The sequence below is a fragment of the Calliopsis andreniformis genome, chromosome 3 (assembly GCF_051401765.1).
Source record: "Calliopsis andreniformis isolate RMS-2024a chromosome 3, iyCalAndr_principal, whole genome shotgun sequence".
In the NCBI taxonomy this organism is placed as follows: domain Eukaryota; kingdom Metazoa; phylum Arthropoda; class Insecta; order Hymenoptera; family Andrenidae; genus Calliopsis; species Calliopsis andreniformis.
In genome coordinates this window covers 22490443-22511047 of record NC_135064.1, presented here as the reverse complement: position 1 = coordinate 22511047, position 20605 = coordinate 22490443, and the positions used below count along the sequence as shown (strand labels likewise).

Genomic DNA, 20605 nt, shown 5'->3' with positions numbered 1-20605 from the left:
ATTTGTTTATAAAAATATATATTTATTTATAAAAACAAACCATACAAACATAGTTTAGTATGTTGCCCTGTATTAAATACAAGTTTATGAGTATATAATAAAAATAATTTTTGTATCGACAGAATAACAGAATTGTAGTTAATTTTCTGAAAGACTAACAAGTTTAAAATTCACAAAAAGTCTGCTCCTTTCAAGTAAGAGACAGAACAGATGTATAAAATTCTAAATAAATAGTTACATGTGTAGATGTTAGGGATTCTCATAATATCTTTTCTTTAGTGTTCTATACTTGCGGAGCATGTATAAGGCTTCCAATTCTTTGATAACAAAGTTACCATGTGCCAACATACGATCAATTTTTTCAGGATCCTGTTCTCCTTTATTTTTCTCAAAAGCTCTCTTCAAGTTTCTCCTAAAATAGTCATAACCCTTTGGATAGTCTCGCCCCATGTACAAAAGCTGAAAATATGAATTATCTGATTAGTTAAAATGGTCAATGAAATCGTAAATACATATGCCAAAAGTGACAGAGCTCAACAAAATTTGTTTTCCCAAAAAGTATACGTTTTTTGAGTTGTATCACTTTCGAAATGTATGTAACGATATATAATTTAAAAATAATACGGTGTAACATAACAGGCACATCAAATTTCGTAACTCTACTCACACTGACAAAGTGATAGTGAGAGTTTACGACGAGTTTCATTTTAAAGAAGCTTGTTCTGTGTACCTTTTGTTCATATTACACCCCTGTCTATCAACCGAATCAGCTGATTAATGGGACAATGAACTGCAACAAAATTGCAACATTTTATTACCGTTTTGTACAGTTGAATAACTTTAGAACGCTGAGACATCGATTGTAGTTATATTATTAGTAATTAACATGTAGAGTTCGTCTGATCGACTGCTTTATTCATGTGTCAAACTTATGTTTATCAAGGAACTTGTGTAACTGCGTATGACACATTCGAGTGGCGCTAAATTTGAATTAGTAAAGTATATGAGTAGGGGCATAAGTCCTTGCCGTATCACTCCTCTCTTTTTTCTTTGTTGAATGGTTGACATTCATCGACATACATTGTTAAGCATTGAATATTGTATAAGACAGCATAAAAAAAATTGGCAGAGAATAATTAACATATTTTACAGTAGCGTAGCGCTCAGATTCCCAACCTTTAAACCAGTTTAATGCAAATGTGGGGTCTCAGGTTACTTGGCAATTATTTTCGTGGAAGAAACCTTCCGTATCAGAGATCAATATTAAAATTAACTTATCATGTGATTGATGTATTACGAAATACAATAATCATGCACATAGATTTAGATGAAAATCTTATCTCCATACGAAAGTCTAAATATTAATTATTTAGTCCGGATACTATACTTGAACTTTAATATACTTAACACATCCTTTTGTCGATTCATTGCATTATTATGGCACGTGCTTGTGTAATAAAAAAAATGAAGCGGTAATTAAATTACTAAGTATTCAATGTCATTGTCATTCCTTTCTGTAATTTCCTGGAAGAGAATGGTTTCAAAGTAATCTGTCTTACAGATTAACTTTATCATACTGCGAAGTTATGGTTTTTCGAATTGGTAATAGCAGATATATCTATAATTATAAAACTAATTTGTTCTAGGGACAATTCAAATGTTAAACTTCCAAGTTATGATATAACCGAAGATACTCATCTCGCGATGCATATTCTTGTTACAAAACAATTTATCTTTTGTGTTCTTTTTTTCAATATTCTTTTCATGAAGTCTTACGATTACAAGAAAATTTTCCTACAATCATTTTTTGTAAGCGTTAAGTTAAATTCCGTGGAAACGTTTCATCAACGTAATATTTATATTATTAATTCAAAAATTGACCTATAGCTTATCGTTGACATCGCGACACTTGTTCAATTAAGCAAAATGTACAGAAAATAGAAGTTAAAAAAAATTATGTCAAAAGATATATCGAAAGATATATCAAAAAGATATATACGTAGTTACATAAGAAGATAGATAAAACATAAATAATTACAAATAGTGTTCGAGAAGCAATAGAAAACTCGTGAGAACACTACAATGTGATTTTAGATTATTTTGAATGCATTGGATACAATGTCGAGTGCATATTTGCTGCACAAGTAGTAGTAAGTAGTAGTTACGCACTAGGATAACGCTATACTAGAAACAAATCGAAAAACATTACACCCTACCCCATTTCTGATGCAGGAGTATTCTTATCAGTTCTGATTTGTATATATACGTTTACCAAGTTCGAAGGCAGTCACTGTGGCCTGGTTGAGTAGTGTTTATGTTTATATCAGGCAAAGTAATGTCGATGTGATGTTATAGAAAGAGTGCTGTTCAATACCGTTCTTTGTAGAGTCTTTAGTTCAACGTTCGATATCAGAGTGAAATAACTGTTAGTCCAAATACGGTAAGCGTAAATGTATTAATTAAATTTCTTTGTATAATTTAATTTTTTTCTTTTTTGTTTCCTGTTGAACTAATAATTCTCTAGTAAAATAATAATTGTCTATGAAAGTAAGAATTAAATACTGCTTGCAAAGTTTTTACTTTATTGAAGTCTGAATTTTTATGAAAATTATATACGTTAGTTTTTATAACAGAATGTATTGTTATGAAAAATTCCTTTTTTATGATTCATTGCTTTTAAAATTCTTCTGATTATCTTTCTTACGTGTCTTCAAACCTGAGCCGCAGTAAAATTTCTTTGTGATAAGTAATAAGTTTTCTGATATATTGCTTATCATAAATGCATGTATGCACTATACATTAGGATAACTGTAACTGTTGCATACCTTAGTAATCATAATGCAGCAATGTGATAGTTGTCTTGGGTCATGGTGTTATCATACAAAAGCATGTATAAATATCACAGTTAATAGACAATATCTTTAATGTTTCTTTACAGGAGCATAAAGATGAATTTAATAAATGCTTTGGCGTTAATAGTACTGGGTAAGATTAAATATTTGTATAACATTTATTTTTATAACAGAACTGCTTTAATAACTATATTTTTTTAGGAATCTCTTATAGCAATGCTGCAAAGTCTCCAGAGTTTAGCAATACTTATACCGTGAAAGGAACTTTGTACATTCCATATGCTGAAATCCGTGAACCATTCTATGCTTGGTTTGATAGCACAAAAGGGTCAAGCAGAATCGATTATTATGGAGGTAATTTAAATTTATCTATTTCATAAATCCTTACATTTCCAAATTAAATATTAAATTATGCTTTGTTTATCTAGGAATGGTGAAGACTTTCCAACTGTCCCATAAAGGGTCTTATGGAAGCAGTATTAAAATTGCCCCAATCACTACAGAGACTGTTACAAATCAAGAAACATGTCTTCAAGTAAATGGTACCAGTGACATGAAAATTCAACCTCAAGCCATTGTTCCTGATACAACTGGAATGGAGGTACGATATTTCTTTTTCCTTCGCAAGTACTTAACAATTTTACTGTAAAACTTTATTTCCTTTTGTACAGTGCATTGGGTCAGAAATGATTAATGGATTAGAATGCGAGAAATGGAGAATGGTGGAAGAAATTGGTGAAAAAGTAAATAAATATACTCTTTGGATACGATACAAGGTAAAAATGAATCTACTATTTCACATACTGTTCAACTATTTCATTACTTCAGTTAAATACTATTTTTAATTAATCTATATTCATTATTAATTACAGAAATCACCACGTGTACCACGTTTGAAAGAACCTATCCCTGTGAGGTATGAAATGAAAGGATTCAACAGTCTGCTAGGCTCCCACTATGACCACTACTACTTGGATTATGATTGGTTCTCTTCTGAAACACCCAGTGCCGAAGTATTCGAAGTTGGAGAAAGTAATTGGCCTTCAGAATCCTTATCAAGACATATTCCTTTCATTCTTGAGCTAACATAGACTTTATATTCAAACAGATCTAACATGTGTCAGCTTCCCTGGACCTGGAGACAAGCATATATACACATTCAATCCCATGCGCGAATTCGTTCATAATTACGACGCTCACATGAACGAAGCATTCGAAAATTTCAAGAAAGTCCACAACAAAGAATATGAAGACGAGAAAGATCATACAGTCCGCAAAGAAGTATTCAGACAAAATCTGAGGTGTGCATCATAGTAGTGAATAATCTTCATTTGTCAACCTTGTTTTATCTATCAATATATAATATTTACAGATTTATACATTCAACCAACCGTGCTCATAAAGGATACCAATTAGATGTGAATCATTTGGTAGATCGCACTGACTTAGAGCTTAAAGCACTACGTGGTAAACAATATACGCCAGGTTACAATGGAGGTCAACCTTTCCCTTATAACGTCGTAGAAGAATTCGAAAGTATTCCAGATTCTCTAGATTGGAGACTTTATGGCGCTGTTACACCTGTTAAAGGTGTGTAATTTATTTATCTAAAGAGTGACAATAATTTCAAGTTACTGAAAAATCGTTTGAATCCAATAGATCAATCCGTTTGTGGATCCTGTTGGAGTTTCGGTACAACTGGCGCGGTTGAAGGCGCTTATTACATGAAATACGGTAAACTTGTGCGTTTATCTCAACAGGTAAGAAATTTAAAATATAATTTTAGTGAATTATTTAGTTATTTCAATTATATTATTATTTCTTTAAATTTTGATACTTTCTTCTTACCTGGGTTTTGAGAGTTACTCTTAATTTCTACATTATTGTAGGCTCTTATCGATTGTTCATGGGGTTTTGGAAATAACGGTTGTGATGGTGGTGAAGATTTCCGATCATACCAATGGATCATGAAACATGGAGGTCTACCTACTGAAGATGATTATGGTGGTTACCTCGGCCAAGTAAGTTTCAGATCACGAATACAATTATTATTAATATAGAGAAGGTTTAAATCAAATCACAAATACTGAATAGAAATTTCATAAATCCTATTTGCCTTTTCAGGATGGCTTCTGTCACATGAATAATGTCACTGCAGTAGCCAAAATCACTGGTTTCGTAAATGTTACCCCTAATGATCCCAATGCTTTAAAATTAGCCATTGCAAAGCATGGTCCAGTTTCGGTAGCAATCGATGCTTCTCACAAAACATTCTCGTTCTACTCACATGGTGTATATTATGACCCAGCTTGTGGTAAGTAAATTTAATTTTTCTCTTACTGCTCTTAGACTATTTTTTATTAAACTCGAATGATTTGTTATGTGCAGGTAACACAGAAGAATCGTTAGATCACGCTGTCTTAGCTGTTGGTTATGGTAAACTGAATGGCAAAGACTACTGGTTGGTTAAGAACTCCTGGTCTAATTACTGGGGTAACGATGGTTACATCCTCATGTCTCAAGAGAAGAACAACTGCGGAGTAATGACAGCTCCCACATATGTTACAATGTAAAAAGCGAACGAATTATTTAAGTTTCTTTAATAATGTTAACGTATGCAAAGAGGCTGCTAGAAGTTTCACACTAAATATTTTTATAAGAAAAGTGACAAAATAAAATGTTGAATGTTCCTTTACAGTTTGTCAGAGAAATGTATTGTAAACAGAAAAGTGTGAATAAAATAATTTTTTAAAAAATACCAAGTATTATTACAAGCAATTGAATTTGAATGATATAAAGATCGGTATTGTATAAACATAAACAAAATGATTTTTATTGAAAATCTGCGGCACTTGAAAGCGGCTTTATAATTATTTCGAATTACCAAGAATGTTAGAAACACTCGTACAACAAAGGATACATATAAAAATGACTTTTTTCACAGAGATTCGATAGACTACAGGAACGAATAACGCAGTAATTAAGATTCGCTAATTCGCTATGGAATGATGTTTGCATAATATGGAAAGTATGAACATTTGTGAACACCTACGTAAATAAACAATGTCACGTTTTTATAGTGTTATATATTGAAAAGTTGAATATCGACCAATTGCTTATTACGTTGCGAAAATTTGACAATTGGAATTATAATAACAGTTATAAAAATATAGATAATTTCGATAGGCACGATTTACGTAATACAATTTCTTAAATAGTTACAAACTTATACAGATACTGACGCAGTAGTCTGCTCGCTGTGCGTTTAATATAAGATAGAACATATAAATAAGAAAGTAATGCATAAAACGAAATAAAAGTGCTTCGTACTAAAGAAGATTATATTATATAAATTTCATAATAATGACTATCTTTTTATACATTCACTAATGTATCTTAATACGCACGCGTTATCACATCTGATCATTGGAATGCAATGTCAATTTAACATTATAAAGGTATATGTATAGGAAAGAAAAAAGTAAGTAAAATAGATTCCATAATTCTGTTGTTCTATCAGATTTTTATAGTAATCAGTAATCAAAAATGTATCAAAAAGCAATTTATACTCAAAAACTGAATCATACTATTAGTAGTAAGTTTTTAAAAATAATTTTATAATTTGTGCTGGCTTTATGCTATTAAATTCATCTCTTATCTTAATTATTTTGTCTTCTATTATAATTAAAATGAGAATAAACCATTTGTATTGGTATAACACAGTAAAATAGAAATTAGTTTCAAAGTACAACTTTCACAAAATGTCTCTGTATTTTAGTCAATACGTTTTTTACAAATGGTTTTTAAATGAACATATGATACATTCTAGAAACTTATAGAAATCAAATTTACAGTCATTCAACATTAACTTTGGTTATTATATTTTTTAATCTCATCTTTTTTCCCCTTCTAATTTTAATTGCATATTCGGTTCAAAAATATCGTTCATTGCTGACACAAACAGATTACCACTTTGAATCTGTGTAATCGATCAAAATGATAATGCATTTATGGTAATAATAAATAATATTTCTGAACCAAGCGTACTATCCAGTCTCATACACTTCGAAAATATTCACTATCTTTTTATACTCCTGTAAAATTACAAATTTTAATGACATTCATTATCTATTAAGATTCTACTGTCGCTAAGATAATTCGAGAGGGTTAAAATTTGGATGACATTTCTAACATCATGATATGGACCGATTCGAAACTGTATACGCTTATGTTCCCTTAGCATATGCGGCACATGCTGTGCATGCAGATAAATGTTAAGGATGCGTAAAATTCAGTCAAACATCCGTCTAACATGAACTAATAAAAACGTGACCATGCTTTATTATATGTTTAATGGAACCATATTGTAATTAAATAATCGGATTAAACTGTATCACAATATTCATATAAAATTCTCTTAAAAGTTATCGAAATATATGTCGAATTACATTAATAGTAATACAACAGTGTACGTATATTATCTCGCCCGCGAATCTAATTTCTTTCTTTCTCAATTGATTCTCTATTTTTTCTCCCTATTATATATGTTTGCAAAGCAGGAAATATAACTCATTTAAGTACACAAAACATACTTACACCTTTGTACGAATTGATATTCACATCCAATGTATAGTCGACAGCTGTGCAGGAATATTCGCATATAATATAAATTTTCAACTCTTCAAATTTCCATCTTTCTCTCTCGTTACTTTCTTCATTACTTTCATTTTATTTATCACTTGTGGACCCTGCTCCGATCGATTTATGTCCATAATCGGTGATCGTCTACGGCGATTTCGGAGGAATAGTCGATCCTCGATTCATGTATCACGATCGATAAATAGTAGGAATGTTATTTGTTTGATAGAAACATTGTTGTTTTACCCTTACTATCGATAGAGTAACAAATAGAAGTACTCGTATCTCGAGGTAAACCTCTGTATAATTAAAATGTCCTTCGATTTGGCATAAAGGATTAGCCATTGTAGCTTATCACCCCGAAAGAGAATCAAAGATAAAGTCTGTTCTATTTAGAAGTAGGCTATCTGATATTTCAAAGTAGTTTTCATTGCAAAAGTAAAAAAAAAAAAAACTGAATTCAGTAAGTTACAGTGATTCACCCTCTATATAGACCTTCCTTGTTCTCACGATTGTGTTCTAGTTAAAGAAATCCCATTTCTAAGGCGTTGTACAAGGACTGCGTATCCGAGTGACTGTTTATTCTCCAAAATGGAAAGTTGTGAGCGCGCGCCGCCGTTTCCTCGTCAGAGTCGTCGCCTATCACAACGTAGGTGCATCGACGACCAAATCGTGCAACCACTCTTCCGAAGCAACTTTCCTTTCCTAAAAATTAATGTGTTTCATGTATAACAGAATCTCAATTAATCAAATTCTAGATATACTGATAAGTCGTTTTTCAGAGCAACTACCTTAAATTAGATATCAAAACTCACCGATTTTCGAAGCAGAATAGATATTCTCAATAGGAAATATTCCGCCGATTCCAAAAAGCAACACCTTCGACAAAGCTGGCACTAGTTGAGTGGTGGTAACCAAAATGTTAATACAGTGACTCCTCTTATTGATAAGGCTCAAGCATTTTACAACAGACGTTAACCAGTTGTCCGTGAGTACTTCGATCTCCGACCGCAGCTGCAACCAGTGTTCCTGTTTCGCTGCGCCTAACAAGCCACCGACGTTGTTGCGGTAATTGCTATAGATCTCCTTTATTTTGCGATATCGGAACGCTAATTTTCGCATCCAGTCGACTCCGCCTCGAACGCCAGAGGCCAGGCACATCCCATTGTTCGCGGAAGCGCATTGGAAGCCATCAGTAGCGAAATTGTAGGAAGACAGGTCCTGCCCGTTATCGTCTGACGACACGTCGTCGATATGCACTTGGTCACAGTCCTACGAAGGAAATTTGTGTAACATTTTCTTCAGCGACACTGATTTAGAAAGTAGAAAAATACTAGACCGAGACATTGTCAATTTTTGAATTAGTGCAACTTTGTAAATAAAAATGGGCAATGTTTTGCCCTGGTATATGATGGCTGTATAATTCTGCTACTTTTCTTTCAGACGTTTTGTTGAACTTATTTGTTAAAGCATTCATTTACCTCAACTTCGTTAAAAAAGAAATGACTGTCGGCCAAATTAAATATCATCTCCTCCATTCTGTACGCTACTTGAGCCAGAAGGGTGGGATCTTTGCGGTGTTTCGTTGCAAATCGTCCATCGAGCAATGAATGAAAGACAACTATGGTTTCGTCAAGGTCCCAGATGAATATCCGGTCAGGCCCGGCTTCTGTCGTGTCCGCAGAGCCTATACTGTTTCCACTTCCGCTCTGCCGTCTTCCGCGTCTGCAGGGTTTCGCTGTCGCCCCTGAAACACGTTCATACGATATTACTTTGTGGGTTCACGCTCGAAACATACTTTTTACCATCTTACGTAACACTAAACGGTCAAAGTAAAAATAAATGTATTATACAAGTAAAAGGTTCGACAATAAATTCTACATGTCTGCTACGAACATTATTTTTCAATGATGGTTAACGCCACTACATATCGAGTATCAAGGAAATCGTTCGATTACGACACATTTTAGATCGGTGTTCGCGTACACTCATAAAGAACGCAATTCGACGCAATGGAAAGAGTGAAGATATAAAATCACACGTACTAATCGTGTTACCTTCGATGTTTGCGGTTTCTCGTGCAGTAAGATCGCTGGCATCGTGAGTTGTTGCGTCCAACGTGAGTGCAGACTTTGTCGAATCTTTTTACAAAGAAGGAAATCGTTACTGACAAATCATAATCGCAAATAAATCATAATTAGGCTGGGACGTACACTAGGAACTGCGTGAAAGGGTTCTAACCTTTAAAATTAGCGAACGAAAGTATTGGAAAATGAAATGTCTGCAGTTCTTACTACTGCTAAAAAACATTCTTAACATGTTCGCTACTGTAAAAATACTCCAGGAAAAGAATCCACTACATATAATTGCAGACTTTTACTATTTACTGTAACATGAAGTATAGATTTTATTTCTTCAAATGTGTCAATGAAAACATAAATTTGCATAAAAATCCGCAATCTAATTACGAGATCAGAAATAAATCGTATAACATATAAATAACGCCGAAAAGTATAGATCTGAATTGATGTATCACACATACGTAACAATGGTAGCGAACGTGTCAAGTTATCGAAGGTTTGGAATAACTCATACTCTGAAGAATTCATGTCTGAAAATAAGAAAAGAATAGATATTAAAAATGAAGACGTTACCAGCAAAATTCAGATTTCCGATATTAAACGAGGCTGGCGTTGCATGATAGCCGTGCATGGGATAATATCCGGAATATTGTAATGGCACTCTATCGTTTCCGTACAAACTGTTGCTATACGCGCTATAGTCCAGTTTCTGAAAAGAAATAATGAATGGTGTGTTAGTGGTGTTAGTACCAGGAAAGGTGAAATAATTAAATAAGATGCTGTTTTCACATATACCTGAGACGACGATGATATATTTTGAGCTACGTTTGGAAAATTCGTGGTGCCGCTGTTGTAAGTAGCGTAAGACGAGTATTGAGCCATGGTGCTTGGCGTGGTGTACGAATTCAAGTAAGGGCTTTGCAAGCTCGAAGTGTTTTTCCCTGCTGCGGCTGATCCATAGGGAGGCGAGTTGTATAAACTGGTAACAAAATGATGGCACATTAACAGATACATACTATAATATACTGCTCTTTTTAGACTACTCAATTTTTGTCTTATTTCAGTAATAAAATATTCCTACATAAAGTCATCAACTGCTTAGGAGACAATTCTCAAGTTAGGTCGATCTAATAATAATGAATTCAAAAAGCCAAGTTAACAAAGATGGTTTTCTGGAAAATGAATATACTGATTCTCTTCTATGCTCAAATAAAAAATTATTCTTATTGATAAATCTTCAAATTTCGTATATTACTATATGGTATAATGGAGGTATTGAAATAATGCGTTGAATGATGGGAACTTGTTATGAAATTAATTACAAGAGTCGAGGAGATTGAACATGATGTCTGCAAAGATGAGAAATACGTGCCTGTTGAAATATTGATTAGCTCCGTACAATGAACTGTAGTCCGCCTTTTCCATGGAATCCGGATATTCTTGCTCCTTTTCTTCGGCATTTTCGTCGATGTACAATTCCCCGCTAGGTACGCTGTCATTTTCAGGGCAATCTTGTACCTCGTTCTTGACTTCCGTTTCTGTCATCATAAAAAAGACATTTCAAACTCAGATTTTTTCAGTTACACTTTTTTAAAGGTCATAATAAATGTATTTTTTTTATTAAAAACATGACAAAAAAACAACTGTTTACATCACTTCATTTTCTTCTACTAAAATATATTTTTATGGCCCTCAAACCTATGTATAAAGTAATTGAATTTTTTACTTTAAAAAAATAGAAATCTCTGAAGAAGAAATTGAAGTATTATGGCATGGTCTAATATGGTAAGAGTTGGAATCTTGAAGATGATAATTTTCATCAAGATAAAATAGATATATAAAACTGACAACTTTGTTTCACTAATGCTATTGTTGTTCGTAATGGACAAGAATTCTACCATTGTTCGTTACACGAGGATGCTGCACCGAGGCCTCCGTTGATGAAGACACGTTGCCAGCATTATCTAAAACCCCTGCTGGTTTTGTCGGGTCATTGTCTTCGGTTAACATATCACTCCGCCTGAAACACAGATTTACATGAATCATAAAACGCAGATTTATCGATCAATAGAAGCATCCTTTGACAAATGAACCACTTCGACATTACACTCCCATATATGTATATTTAACCCTGGATAACTAAGAAGCTTCTCTAAAAATGGCTACACATTATAACATTCATTATAACAGAACACAAATTATAACAATAGCCAATAAATTCAACATTAATTCATAGTGTCCAGTAAATACAATAAAGATTTTCATTTCTTCGAATTCAGTCCTTTAATTCTTCAACAATTTTGTCTAGTAAAAAATGAAGAAAAAATAAGAATCATCCAAAATTTAGCAGATACAGTTTCTACTATCTTGTGATCGAATGCAGTGATCTCTGTACTTCGTGTACAGTGTTCAGGGCCCAAATAAAAAGCCAATGAAGGTACTGTAGGAAGCTGAGTTTGAACTCGAGCAGCACCACGGGATAAAGCGAACCGCTCGTCAGTTCCACCTGTAGAATGCGTTTCTGTAACGCACAACCCTATTAGTTATTCGTGTGCGTGAGACGAGACAATGCGCCAGCCAATAGATGACACCGTTCCTCGGATTTCACGTTCTAGCCAGTGGGACCCACATTCCTCCCAGATCCAAACTTGGCTGCATCCAACTGTACAGCGAAGCCTGGATGAGCGAAAGATTTTTACGCTCGATTAGTGAAATGAACTCATCCGCAGCGCCTATTTTGTTTACTTGACCGAAGAGATTTTCGACGCAGATATTCGACGCTGAAAGCTAAAAACGATGAAATCGTTCGACTATGGAAATCAGACATTATAGAAAACAGAGGTTTTGGTTTCATTCAGGACACTCGCAAAAATGGCACCAATGGGTTCTTGGAATGAAAATAAGCCCGAAGACGTTAATAGTCGAACTATTTTTAACACTTCGATATGTGAAATTATAGCAGAGAGTTTGATTATTTTAATCTTATATGGTTAGAAATAATTAAAATAACGGTGTACTTATTTGGTTTCAGGTTCGACGAGGGAACTTTAAGAGTATGAGTAAATTTTTCGTGAAGATTGAATGAAAATAGAAAGAATTTTAGTTATTATTGGTGGATGAACCACTCTCATCTTCCTCCCATCGTCACAAATGATAGTTCTATCGTTCTCAGCTGTCGTTCGTCTCACTTGCCCCTAATTTATTCTGTTCAGCTAGACCGAGAAACCCAATCGCGCGTGGAAAAATTGGCTAGCCACCCTCGATTAAACATATTCAGCAGATCCGATTCAGTTTCACTAATCGGGGAACTAGTACCCTAGGTATGGATCCTAGTCTAAGCTCTTGTAGAGAGAAACTTTATCCAAGACGCTTTAGCTGAAAATAATTTACCAGTTAACAGTCGAGATTTCTCAGAAAAGAAAGAGAAACAAAAATATATCAATTTTTTTAGAAAATTGTTGATTTCCTCCTTCACATAGCTTAGAACATGAAATTACCCTTTTCTTTCCCACATAGACGTCAGCTAATACATTAGGAAGTTAACTTCTTTATTTGCCGCTGCTAAGCAATAACACCGAATGGAATGAGGACTTGAATGTTTTAAAAACATTAGAATATTTTCGTGAAGCAAATATTTGACATGCAAAGTGTTTAAAATACGAATATTTACTTCTTTGTAATCACTAAATAGTTTGAGAAAGAAAGGGTTGAGAAATTCTGTTCTAGGAATAAGAAAATTTGTAAACTCTAATTTGAATGGTTCAGCGATCAGTATCCATGATTGAAGAGAACAAGGGATCGTCCTCCTAGCGTGCCTGTCCAAAGGAAAGGTTCACCACCGTAACATTATTATCTTCCAATTGCGTGTCGAAGAGGTGGAGTGACCAGATGGGTAGGCGTACACCGAGAACCTTCGAGAGCAGCCAATGAAACCACCTTTCACGACGTTTTACATTATGTATTCTTTATGTTGCTAAGTTACTATCAATCCTCGCCCCGCCCGTACTCATGCACATACACTCGCGTACCTCGTTCCGTGTACACAGACGAAAAACAAGGTATTGCATAAGGGCGCTTTCACACCGACGATATTGTAACAATACACCGCCCGCAAGATTAGATTCTGATCTATTTATGGAGAACACCGAGAAATCGGACTTGACTCGTCTGTCATCTTATTACAGATCCAACGATTTCACCGTCGCCCTTTCTACAAGATTTCTCGCTGCTTCCTAGAGTGATTAAACAAGCTGAATTATTTAATGTACATGTATATGTCTATCTCCAGCAGTTTCTTTATTTTTTATTATTGATCATTTTATTGGTTTTGTACGTGTACGACTTTATTTTCTGGTGAAACGTAGCTTTGAAAATGTAGCGTTAAGGTTAACGTAACATTAACCTAATGTTAGCTTTAAGATTCAACTTGATGTTGGTATTAACGTTAACTCGATGTTAACTTATGTTAGTATTTTAATGTTAAGCTAATGGTAATGTTAAGGTTAACTCAATTTTTACCTAATATTAATTCGATGTCATGCTAATATTAACGTTTGAGGTTAACTCGTTAGTCTAGTATTAATGTGACGTTAACTTTGCTAACCTAGTGTTAACATAGACGTTATCTTTGTCGTAAACCAAGTCTTAACGTAGACGTTAACTTGTCAGCAATCTTGTGTTACTATTAATATTAACACAGCATGAGCTTAATATTAACCTCAACAAGAACAAAAGTCACCTAAGACTTAGTGACACTAATTGTAAATATTTTTATTGAGAATTTACATCTACACCTGTCTGTCATTTTAGATAATGGAGTATTGTATACTCCTATAAAAATGACAGCTCTAAACAACGATCTTGATTAATTGCGCAACCTATCATATGAAAGCAGTAGGTCCCTATCAAAGGCAAACATTTTCCAGTCGAGTGTTTGCAGCTAAATAAATCATTGTCGAGAAACGATCGTTTCGAAGAAAAGCCTTTACCAACGATTACACTGAATCCAAACGCTGTAATGCGTAGGTAGTAAAGCAATTGTTCTCTGTCAAGAGCTAATTATAAGTTATTGTCGTTTGCACTCGAACACAACGACGAATCAATTAGCACGGCAGTGAGTTTGAATAACAAACGTTGCTTGACTATTTTTTTATTTTAAATAAACGCGTCCATCCAGCAAAATATTTAAAGCAAAAATATGGAATAAAAATAACGAACGAAAATACGGATTCGTTTCGGTTCTGAAAACTGCTCGGAAAATTCAAGTGTCCACTACCATTTTTGATGTTATTGTCAATATTATAAAAATATTGAAAAGAAACGTGATCAGATAAAAATATAAAAAATATATAATAAATTTTTGACTTAGCCAAAGTGTTTCGTTAAGAAATCAAAGTCCCCAGATTTCGATCTTTCATTACACGTCAGAAGAATCCCTATCTTTTTTAACTTTTTACCTTTTTGAAATCTAAATTCGGTTATAATTTATTGTCTATTTGGGAGCACACTTTTTCATCAGTCCCTGTATCCTCCATTGTCATACAGCACCAGGGCGTTACACTTGTGTAAACACGCAGCAAGAAAAAATATTAAAAAAACGCATTGTCAGGCGTGTTAGCGCCTGCTTTGTCCCTTTCAAGTGTCTGACCAGCAGGTGGTCGTAAAGGTCGTTCGCTCTCGAGCAGTTTCAGAAATAAGAAGAATAGCGAGAATATCCACATTTCAGAAATGATAAAATAAGTAAAAATCAATTATATATTCTAAACAATTAAAACTGAATAATTATCTGTAGTACTTATTAAATAGTTCACTCTGAATTATTAAATACGAATATTTTTGTTTGTTTTGAAACTAGAATAATGTAAAGCCACAGTGACGTAACAGCTAGATATCAGAATTTTACAACAAAATTTCGAATCGATATTTTCTTTGCAAAACAGTGTTACCATCAGCATAAAAAAACATCTCTCAAAGATACGTTATTATTTTTCTTCGAAGGACCAAAAAGAAGAGGGAAGCGAAGAACGAAACAAAGCTGCTGAGGGTTTATCTAAATAAACCATACAACGTACTGTTTATCGCAGGTAGACTTGCTTAGCTTGCTATCTACCGTCAGTCCAAGAAATGCAACTGACGAAACGAGAGGCTGTAGACAATTTGCACTAAAAATCCTTGCATGACAATTAAATCAAGATGACCTTAAAAATAGCGTAGGTCACTTCTAAAGAAACATGCTGCTATTTTGATCAATTTCACGAATTCTTGTCATAAATCTATACTAAATGATCACCCACCATAAAGATCCTCATCTCTATATGAAAATCTTTTCTATTAATTCGCTTATTTAGTCTACTACAGAGTGCTACAGAATTTCTGAATGAAATTACAGAAAATATAGTGGAGACAAAAGCAGTGGAGGATTCTAACAATAATCGTAAGCCAGTGTAGTTCCTCGTGCACAAAACACACACACCGTGTCCCAAGAGCCGCGGTCAGCTTACATCCCGAAAGGGGGGAGAAAGGAAAGTAAGGAGGAGGAATGGTTACACTCCGAGGACCAAGACAAAAGGTTCTCGTCTCGCCCAGAACACCCTGTCTTTTCTAACAACCATTCCCAACGCGCGACCATGCAAAAGTGTTTCGTCCAAGTGTGTTTCACTGGCCATGCAGATCCCTTATCTCTTCTTTTATAGGAGAAACAAAAATATAGGTAGGGGAAGCATTTCTAATTTTTGCTGATAAAAATTTGTGCAAGATCAACATGGCGGCTTGGTCCTTGCTAGTTTTAGTCTTGTTTCAACAAATCAAAATAAGAGGAATTTTAAGTTACTATTGTTTATCGTTTACAGAGTATATTTATTAAAAAAGGGGAGAGACAAGGTTTCTTCAAGCTTCAATAAATTGGCAGTGTTGATCTTGCACAATTGAAGAGCTCACGCCGAAAACAGTCCTTGTCAAATTTTACTATTCTTGTTCAATAAGAACTCGATTAGTATTCAATAGAATGAGAATTAAAAATACTAGAATTTTTCCCTTGGAAAAAGACAAAAATTAACAAGGCTCGTTTTTCCTATGAATACTTTAAATTATCCTCCGCCAAAGAAAAAGGTAGAAATAAGAAAATGCTCTCTCTACATCTTCTTTTTCTGTAAGTTCTTGCTTCCTTCCTTGCCTTTCTCTTTCTTTTGTACAGTTTATCTTATTGACTTATTTGCAGGGTAGTATGCATTTCTATCGGGTCAAAAATCGCCTAACTCGTCATAGCGCAACATACGCACGCGTTGCTTGAAGTACCACGCAGCGGTTGACCAATTAAAATACATTACTGGTAACGAGCCGAATGAGATGCATAAGTTACGCATGCTCAATTGATAATGACGTTTACGCGTGTGTGTGCGCGCGCGCGGAACACATCCGCGTAGCGTGCACGACTTCCGTGCGTCTAATAAATTTCTAAGTATGCGTGGAACGTAGAATACATTGCGCCAATTTTCGTTCATTTTCGTGGTTTCCAGTTTCGATCTCTGTTTTTGCACTACGATACGCTTCCGATACTCGTTTAAACAAAATTCAATGATTCTTCTGCGAGCAAGTTAGTTGCAGTGCTCGTAATAAGTTTAAATTTCCACAATTTCCCGCGTTATTATATAGATACGTGTTCCATTTAAAAATTAAACGAAGTAAACAGTATATAATGTCTCTCTGAAATCTTACATTCAAAACCTCTGTAATGAGAAACTTTAAAAATATTTCTGACGGTGGAGTTAACAGTAACTTCATACTTTACAATGTCTGAATCCTTATCTTCCCGTATTTTTTTTCATGCCGCTCATCTTAAAGGTTGGAACATATTTATTTCTACAATGGGCTTGTTTTACGACCTCTCATTATATTTCTCTCGTTAAGCTTTTATTTTTTGACTTTGTAACACAATTGAATTAGTGAGTTAGAGAACAGTAAGCCAAACAGAAATAGTGGACTTAATATTCTTTGGCTTTAAGGTCCAGATATAATTTTGAAACTATTTGAAAATGGCTAAGTTTGGACTTGTACTATTCTTCGACTCATTCAATTATATATGCATACGAGGAATTAATTCCTGAAGATAATTTTGTATTCAACTTTTTTCGAAAAATTGAATACTTCCACGTTACCGTCTCATTATTGTAAACATTGGCATTAAAGAAACTGTGACACTGGTTCCGCGTATCCTACTGAACAGAAATCGTAAGAGCTCGAGAGATTAAAAATAATGATAAGAGAAGAAAATATCGTAGGTCAAATCCGCGACTCGCAGCGTACTTTTTATGGAATCAATTTCTAGTAGAAATTCCTTACGAAGGAAATAAATTAGTTTCTCCTCTAAAAACATTTATAATTGAATTGTAAATACTGTACTCGAAACTATTTATATACAGAATAGTTATTACTCTTGTGATTATTATGATTATAGTACTAGTATACTATGGGGCCACATAACTTTTCCCTTTTTTTATACATCAAAACTGTTTTTTTATACCATAACATAGTTATTCATAGTTTCTTGTTTCTACTTACAATTATAACACATTTCAATAAATATCAACAATTTGACGAAAAAAAGAAGAGATGTGGCATGAACACATGCATCAATCCAATGTTTAATAAGTGATACATGTGTTGTAATTTTGTATGTATTGAAGTAATAATCGTAACATATTACAATTTTGTGCAAACTAATGTTACTTTATTTCAACCATACTCTATGGCCACAAAATTAGTTTCAAATATAAAATGATACTATGACGACCTATAAATAAGAAATATATCCTTTACTATCAATGAATTTTTGCACTACTATCAACATGAAACCAATTAATCTTTTCCACGTATAAAAATCGCAAATCACTGTATTCACATTACTCTCATAGTCACAATTCACTATCAGAACTATTTACATGAAAAATAGCCATGATTCCCATTTACCTCCACAAGTCCCCCGTCTCCCAAAGACCCTGCCCCCCAAAAGAAACTCCCCAAAAAATAATTCAACAATAAACGAAAAGTTTCTCAAACCTTGTATCCCGTGTTCGCGCTGGACCAAGCGAGGATGCGGCGATGCGAATATTCGTGGATCAAGGAAGCTGTAATTGATTCCCTCCCAATACTAGCATCGTCATTCCTCTCTTCACGTCGCGCTTATCTACACTCGTGCTTGCGTGCACTGGTTGCACTTGACAGAGTTTCCTCACGCAATCTCACTTTTCTCGCACTTTCCACGACCACGAGAACAACATCGTGACACCCGACGGACGGACACTGTCACCGACCGTTCCCAACAACATCCAAAACGTCGAACAAAACAAACAGACAGAGGGAGAAAAAAAAAGCAGTCGAAAGTCTACCGAAACTCAGGTCGACGAAGGTCCCTTCCACGACAAGCACTTGTCGAGACGAAAACAGAAGAATCGAACAACCAGGGAGAGAAACGTGACAGAGCTTATGCGACGATCCCGCGAGAGAGCATGTCTTCCAGTTCCAACCCCGTCTCTCTCTGGACTGTACAGCGCGTAGGGTGAGAATCAGCGAGGATCGTGGAAGTCGAAGATCGGCGGAACAGGCGTGAAAATTCGTCCCGAGGTCGGTCGATCTTTTTAAACAAAGGTCGCTCTGCACACACGCTGCCCACCGAAGGGAACCCCCGACAGGATCCTCTCTCTCGCGGACGTAGCCAGTACTATTCTCTCCCTGCGAGGAATATCGGCTCGGTGTGCGACACGCTGCAGCCTGTGGAGTTCTGAGCATGCGAAATGTCGCCTGCCACCCCCGCCTGGTGGTCACGTGGTCGATTCAGTCGTCTCTCTCTGTCGAGTGGGTTACCCCTACCGCCTAAACTCTCCTCCCTTCCTCGCTCCTGCGCTGTCTCTGTTCCTTCATCCCCCCTTGATCCCATTGCTGGTATTCCCCTTTGTCGCCGCGGCCACGTTCGTCCGACGCGTACGCACAGGTCGTTCGTTAATTAGAGAGAGAGGGGCTAGCTCACTTGACCGCTCAACTATCGAACAGAGAGGGGAGACAATGAAAGGACGTATGACGCGAGAAAAGGAGGGCCGTGTTGTACCCTCGGACGAATGTCACCTCCTGTCGCGGCACGTTTTCGTGAATCGAGCATGGGGATAGTTTCTGGGGAGTTTGGGGAGTCGGGATGTATAGTATATTAGCATTGTCGCGGTACGAGCTCGCTGAGGTGTTTATTATAGCTTGGAGTTATTTGGGGCAGAGTTTTCGTTGGTTATAGGTTGTTGGTTGTATATTTGGCTGGCTGTATAAAGAGTTAATAATAATAAATATGTGAGAGATACGATAAAATGTGTTAAGACTTTTTTGCTTTGTTTTCAATCTTCAATGCATCTGTAAAATTGTAAGATTTTCCTATTAGTTTAGTATGTGTTTAGGTATATTAATTTGAAGGTAGTATTGTTGTAACATGGAGAATGAAGGTAGATGAGACATTTTGTGTTTCATTTAAATTCCTCTACCATCCTTTAGAGTAGTCGAATCTATGTTTTATTGAAATCAGTAGAATGAAATATATCATACACGTATTCATAGTCGAATGTGATTACCCTTTTGACTTTATGGCGAGGCTTTGATCCGTTAAGAGGTCCCTGACCATTAGTGACCGTTGCCATTCTATTGGCAATTATCGATGACCTTGAATAAGGGACGTTTATCCCCTCTGTTCCTTGACATGTGTGTCTGAACAGTATATATATTATTCCATTATTGAATTCACTATTTTCTCATTGAACTCGGTTTCTGCTTCACGATGGCCACTCATTATCCCCACTCACATCTTTGATAAGACTACATAATCTTGACGAATGAACTACCGACATATGAGTTCTCCGTAAACGTGTCCCTCTCTATGAGCTTGTAAAGCGTAAGTCCTAAGTTTATAGCATGAAGACACTGTATCTTGATTCAACTGTTTTTTGTTTCTTTTTTTTGAGCGAAGAGGTGGAATATACACGTTGGAAGATGCAATGCGACAAC

General features: G+C 35.2%; 3 protein-coding genes across 8 annotated transcripts; 1 reads left to right on the top strand and 2 right to left on the bottom strand.

Moving 5' to 3' along the window:
- Positions 1-15: 15 nt before the first annotated feature.
- Osi (electron transfer flavoprotein regulatory factor orsai) lies at positions 16-1224 on the bottom strand. Of its 4 annotated transcripts, XM_076393483.1 has the most exons (3): positions 819-852; positions 668-754; positions 16-459 (listed from the first exon to the last, which is right to left on the bottom strand). In XM_076393483.1, the coding sequence occupies exons 2-3, from the start codon at positions 704-706 to the stop codon at positions 250-252; spliced, it is 249 nt and encodes an 82-aa protein (XP_076249598.1). In that variant the 5' UTR covers positions 707-754; positions 819-852; the 3' UTR covers positions 16-249. The 4 variants fall into 4 exon arrangements, 3 of the variants coding, with proteins under 3 accessions (XP_076249598.1, XP_076249596.1, XP_076249597.1); XM_076393481.1 differs by having other exon boundaries at positions 668-1215; XM_076393482.1 differs by lacking the exon at positions 668-754 and having other exon boundaries at positions 819-1050.
- Positions 1225-2242: 1018 nt separating this feature from the next.
- On the top strand, positions 2243-5610 carry 26-29-p (C1 family peptidase 26-29-p). Its single transcript, XM_076393471.1, has 12 exons — positions 2243-2440; positions 2939-2985; positions 3054-3206; positions 3281-3453; positions 3524-3628; positions 3725-3884; positions 3961-4153; positions 4225-4442; positions 4512-4612; positions 4742-4873; positions 4977-5166; positions 5241-5610. The coding sequence occupies exons 2-12, from the start codon at positions 2949-2951 to the stop codon at positions 5423-5425; spliced, it is 1647 nt and encodes a 548-aa protein (XP_076249586.1). The 5' UTR covers positions 2243-2440; positions 2939-2948; the 3' UTR covers positions 5426-5610.
- A 46-nt stretch (positions 5611-5656) lies between these two features.
- Eya (eya transcriptional coactivator and phosphatase 2) lies at positions 5657-19331 on the bottom strand. 3 transcript variants are annotated; one of them, XM_076393472.1, is made up of 9 exons: positions 18626-19331; positions 11470-11591; positions 10944-11109; positions 10367-10550; positions 10145-10280; positions 9536-9631; positions 8972-9237; positions 8306-8762; positions 5657-8195 (listed from the first exon to the last, which is right to left on the bottom strand). In XM_076393472.1, the coding sequence occupies exons 2-9, from the start codon at positions 11579-11581 to the stop codon at positions 8014-8016; spliced, it is 1599 nt and encodes a 532-aa protein (XP_076249587.1). In that variant the 5' UTR covers positions 11582-11591; positions 18626-19331; the 3' UTR covers positions 5657-8013. The 3 variants fall into 3 exon arrangements, with proteins under 3 accessions (XP_076249587.1, XP_076249588.1, XP_076249589.1); XM_076393473.1 differs by having other exon boundaries at positions 9548-9631; XM_076393474.1 differs by lacking the exon at positions 9536-9631.
- Between the last annotated feature and the right edge of the window lie 1274 nt (positions 19332-20605).

What these genes read in the sequence shown, in the direction of transcription:
- Osi (XM_076393481.1), bottom strand. Translation starts at nt 706, where the DNA reads ATGAAACTCGTCGTAAACTCTCACTATCACTTTGTCAGT. An exon ending in CTCACTATCACTTTGTCAGT is followed by an intron (nt 460 to 667) that starts GTGAGTAGAGTT and finishes TCATATTTTCAG; the next exon opens with CTTTTGTACATGGGGCGAGA.
- 26-29-p (XM_076393471.1), top strand. Translation starts at nt 2,949, where the DNA reads ATGAATTTAATAAATGCTTTGGCGTTAATAGTACTGG. An exon ending in CTGATACAACTGGAATGGAG is followed by an intron (nt 3,454 to 3,523) that starts GTACGATATTTC and finishes CCTTTTGTACAG; the next exon opens with TGCATTGGGTCAGAAATGAT. An exon ending in AGTATTCGAAGTTGGAGAAA is followed by an intron (nt 3,885 to 3,960) that starts GTAATTGGCCTT and finishes ATATTCAAACAG; the next exon opens with ATCTAACATGTGTCAGCTTC.
- Eya (XM_076393472.1), bottom strand. Translation starts at nt 11,581, where the DNA reads ATGTTAACCGAAGACAATGACCCGACAAAACCAGCAGGGGTTTTAGAT. An exon ending in ATATATCATCGTCGTCTCAG is followed by an intron (nt 10,281 to 10,366) that starts GTATATGTGAAA and finishes ATTTCTTTTCAG; the next exon opens with AAACTGGACTATAGCGCGTA. An exon ending in CGGAAATCTGAATTTTGCTG is followed by an intron (nt 9,632 to 10,144) that starts GTAACGTCTTCA and finishes CTTTGTAAAAAG; the next exon opens with ATTCGACAAAGTCTGCACTC.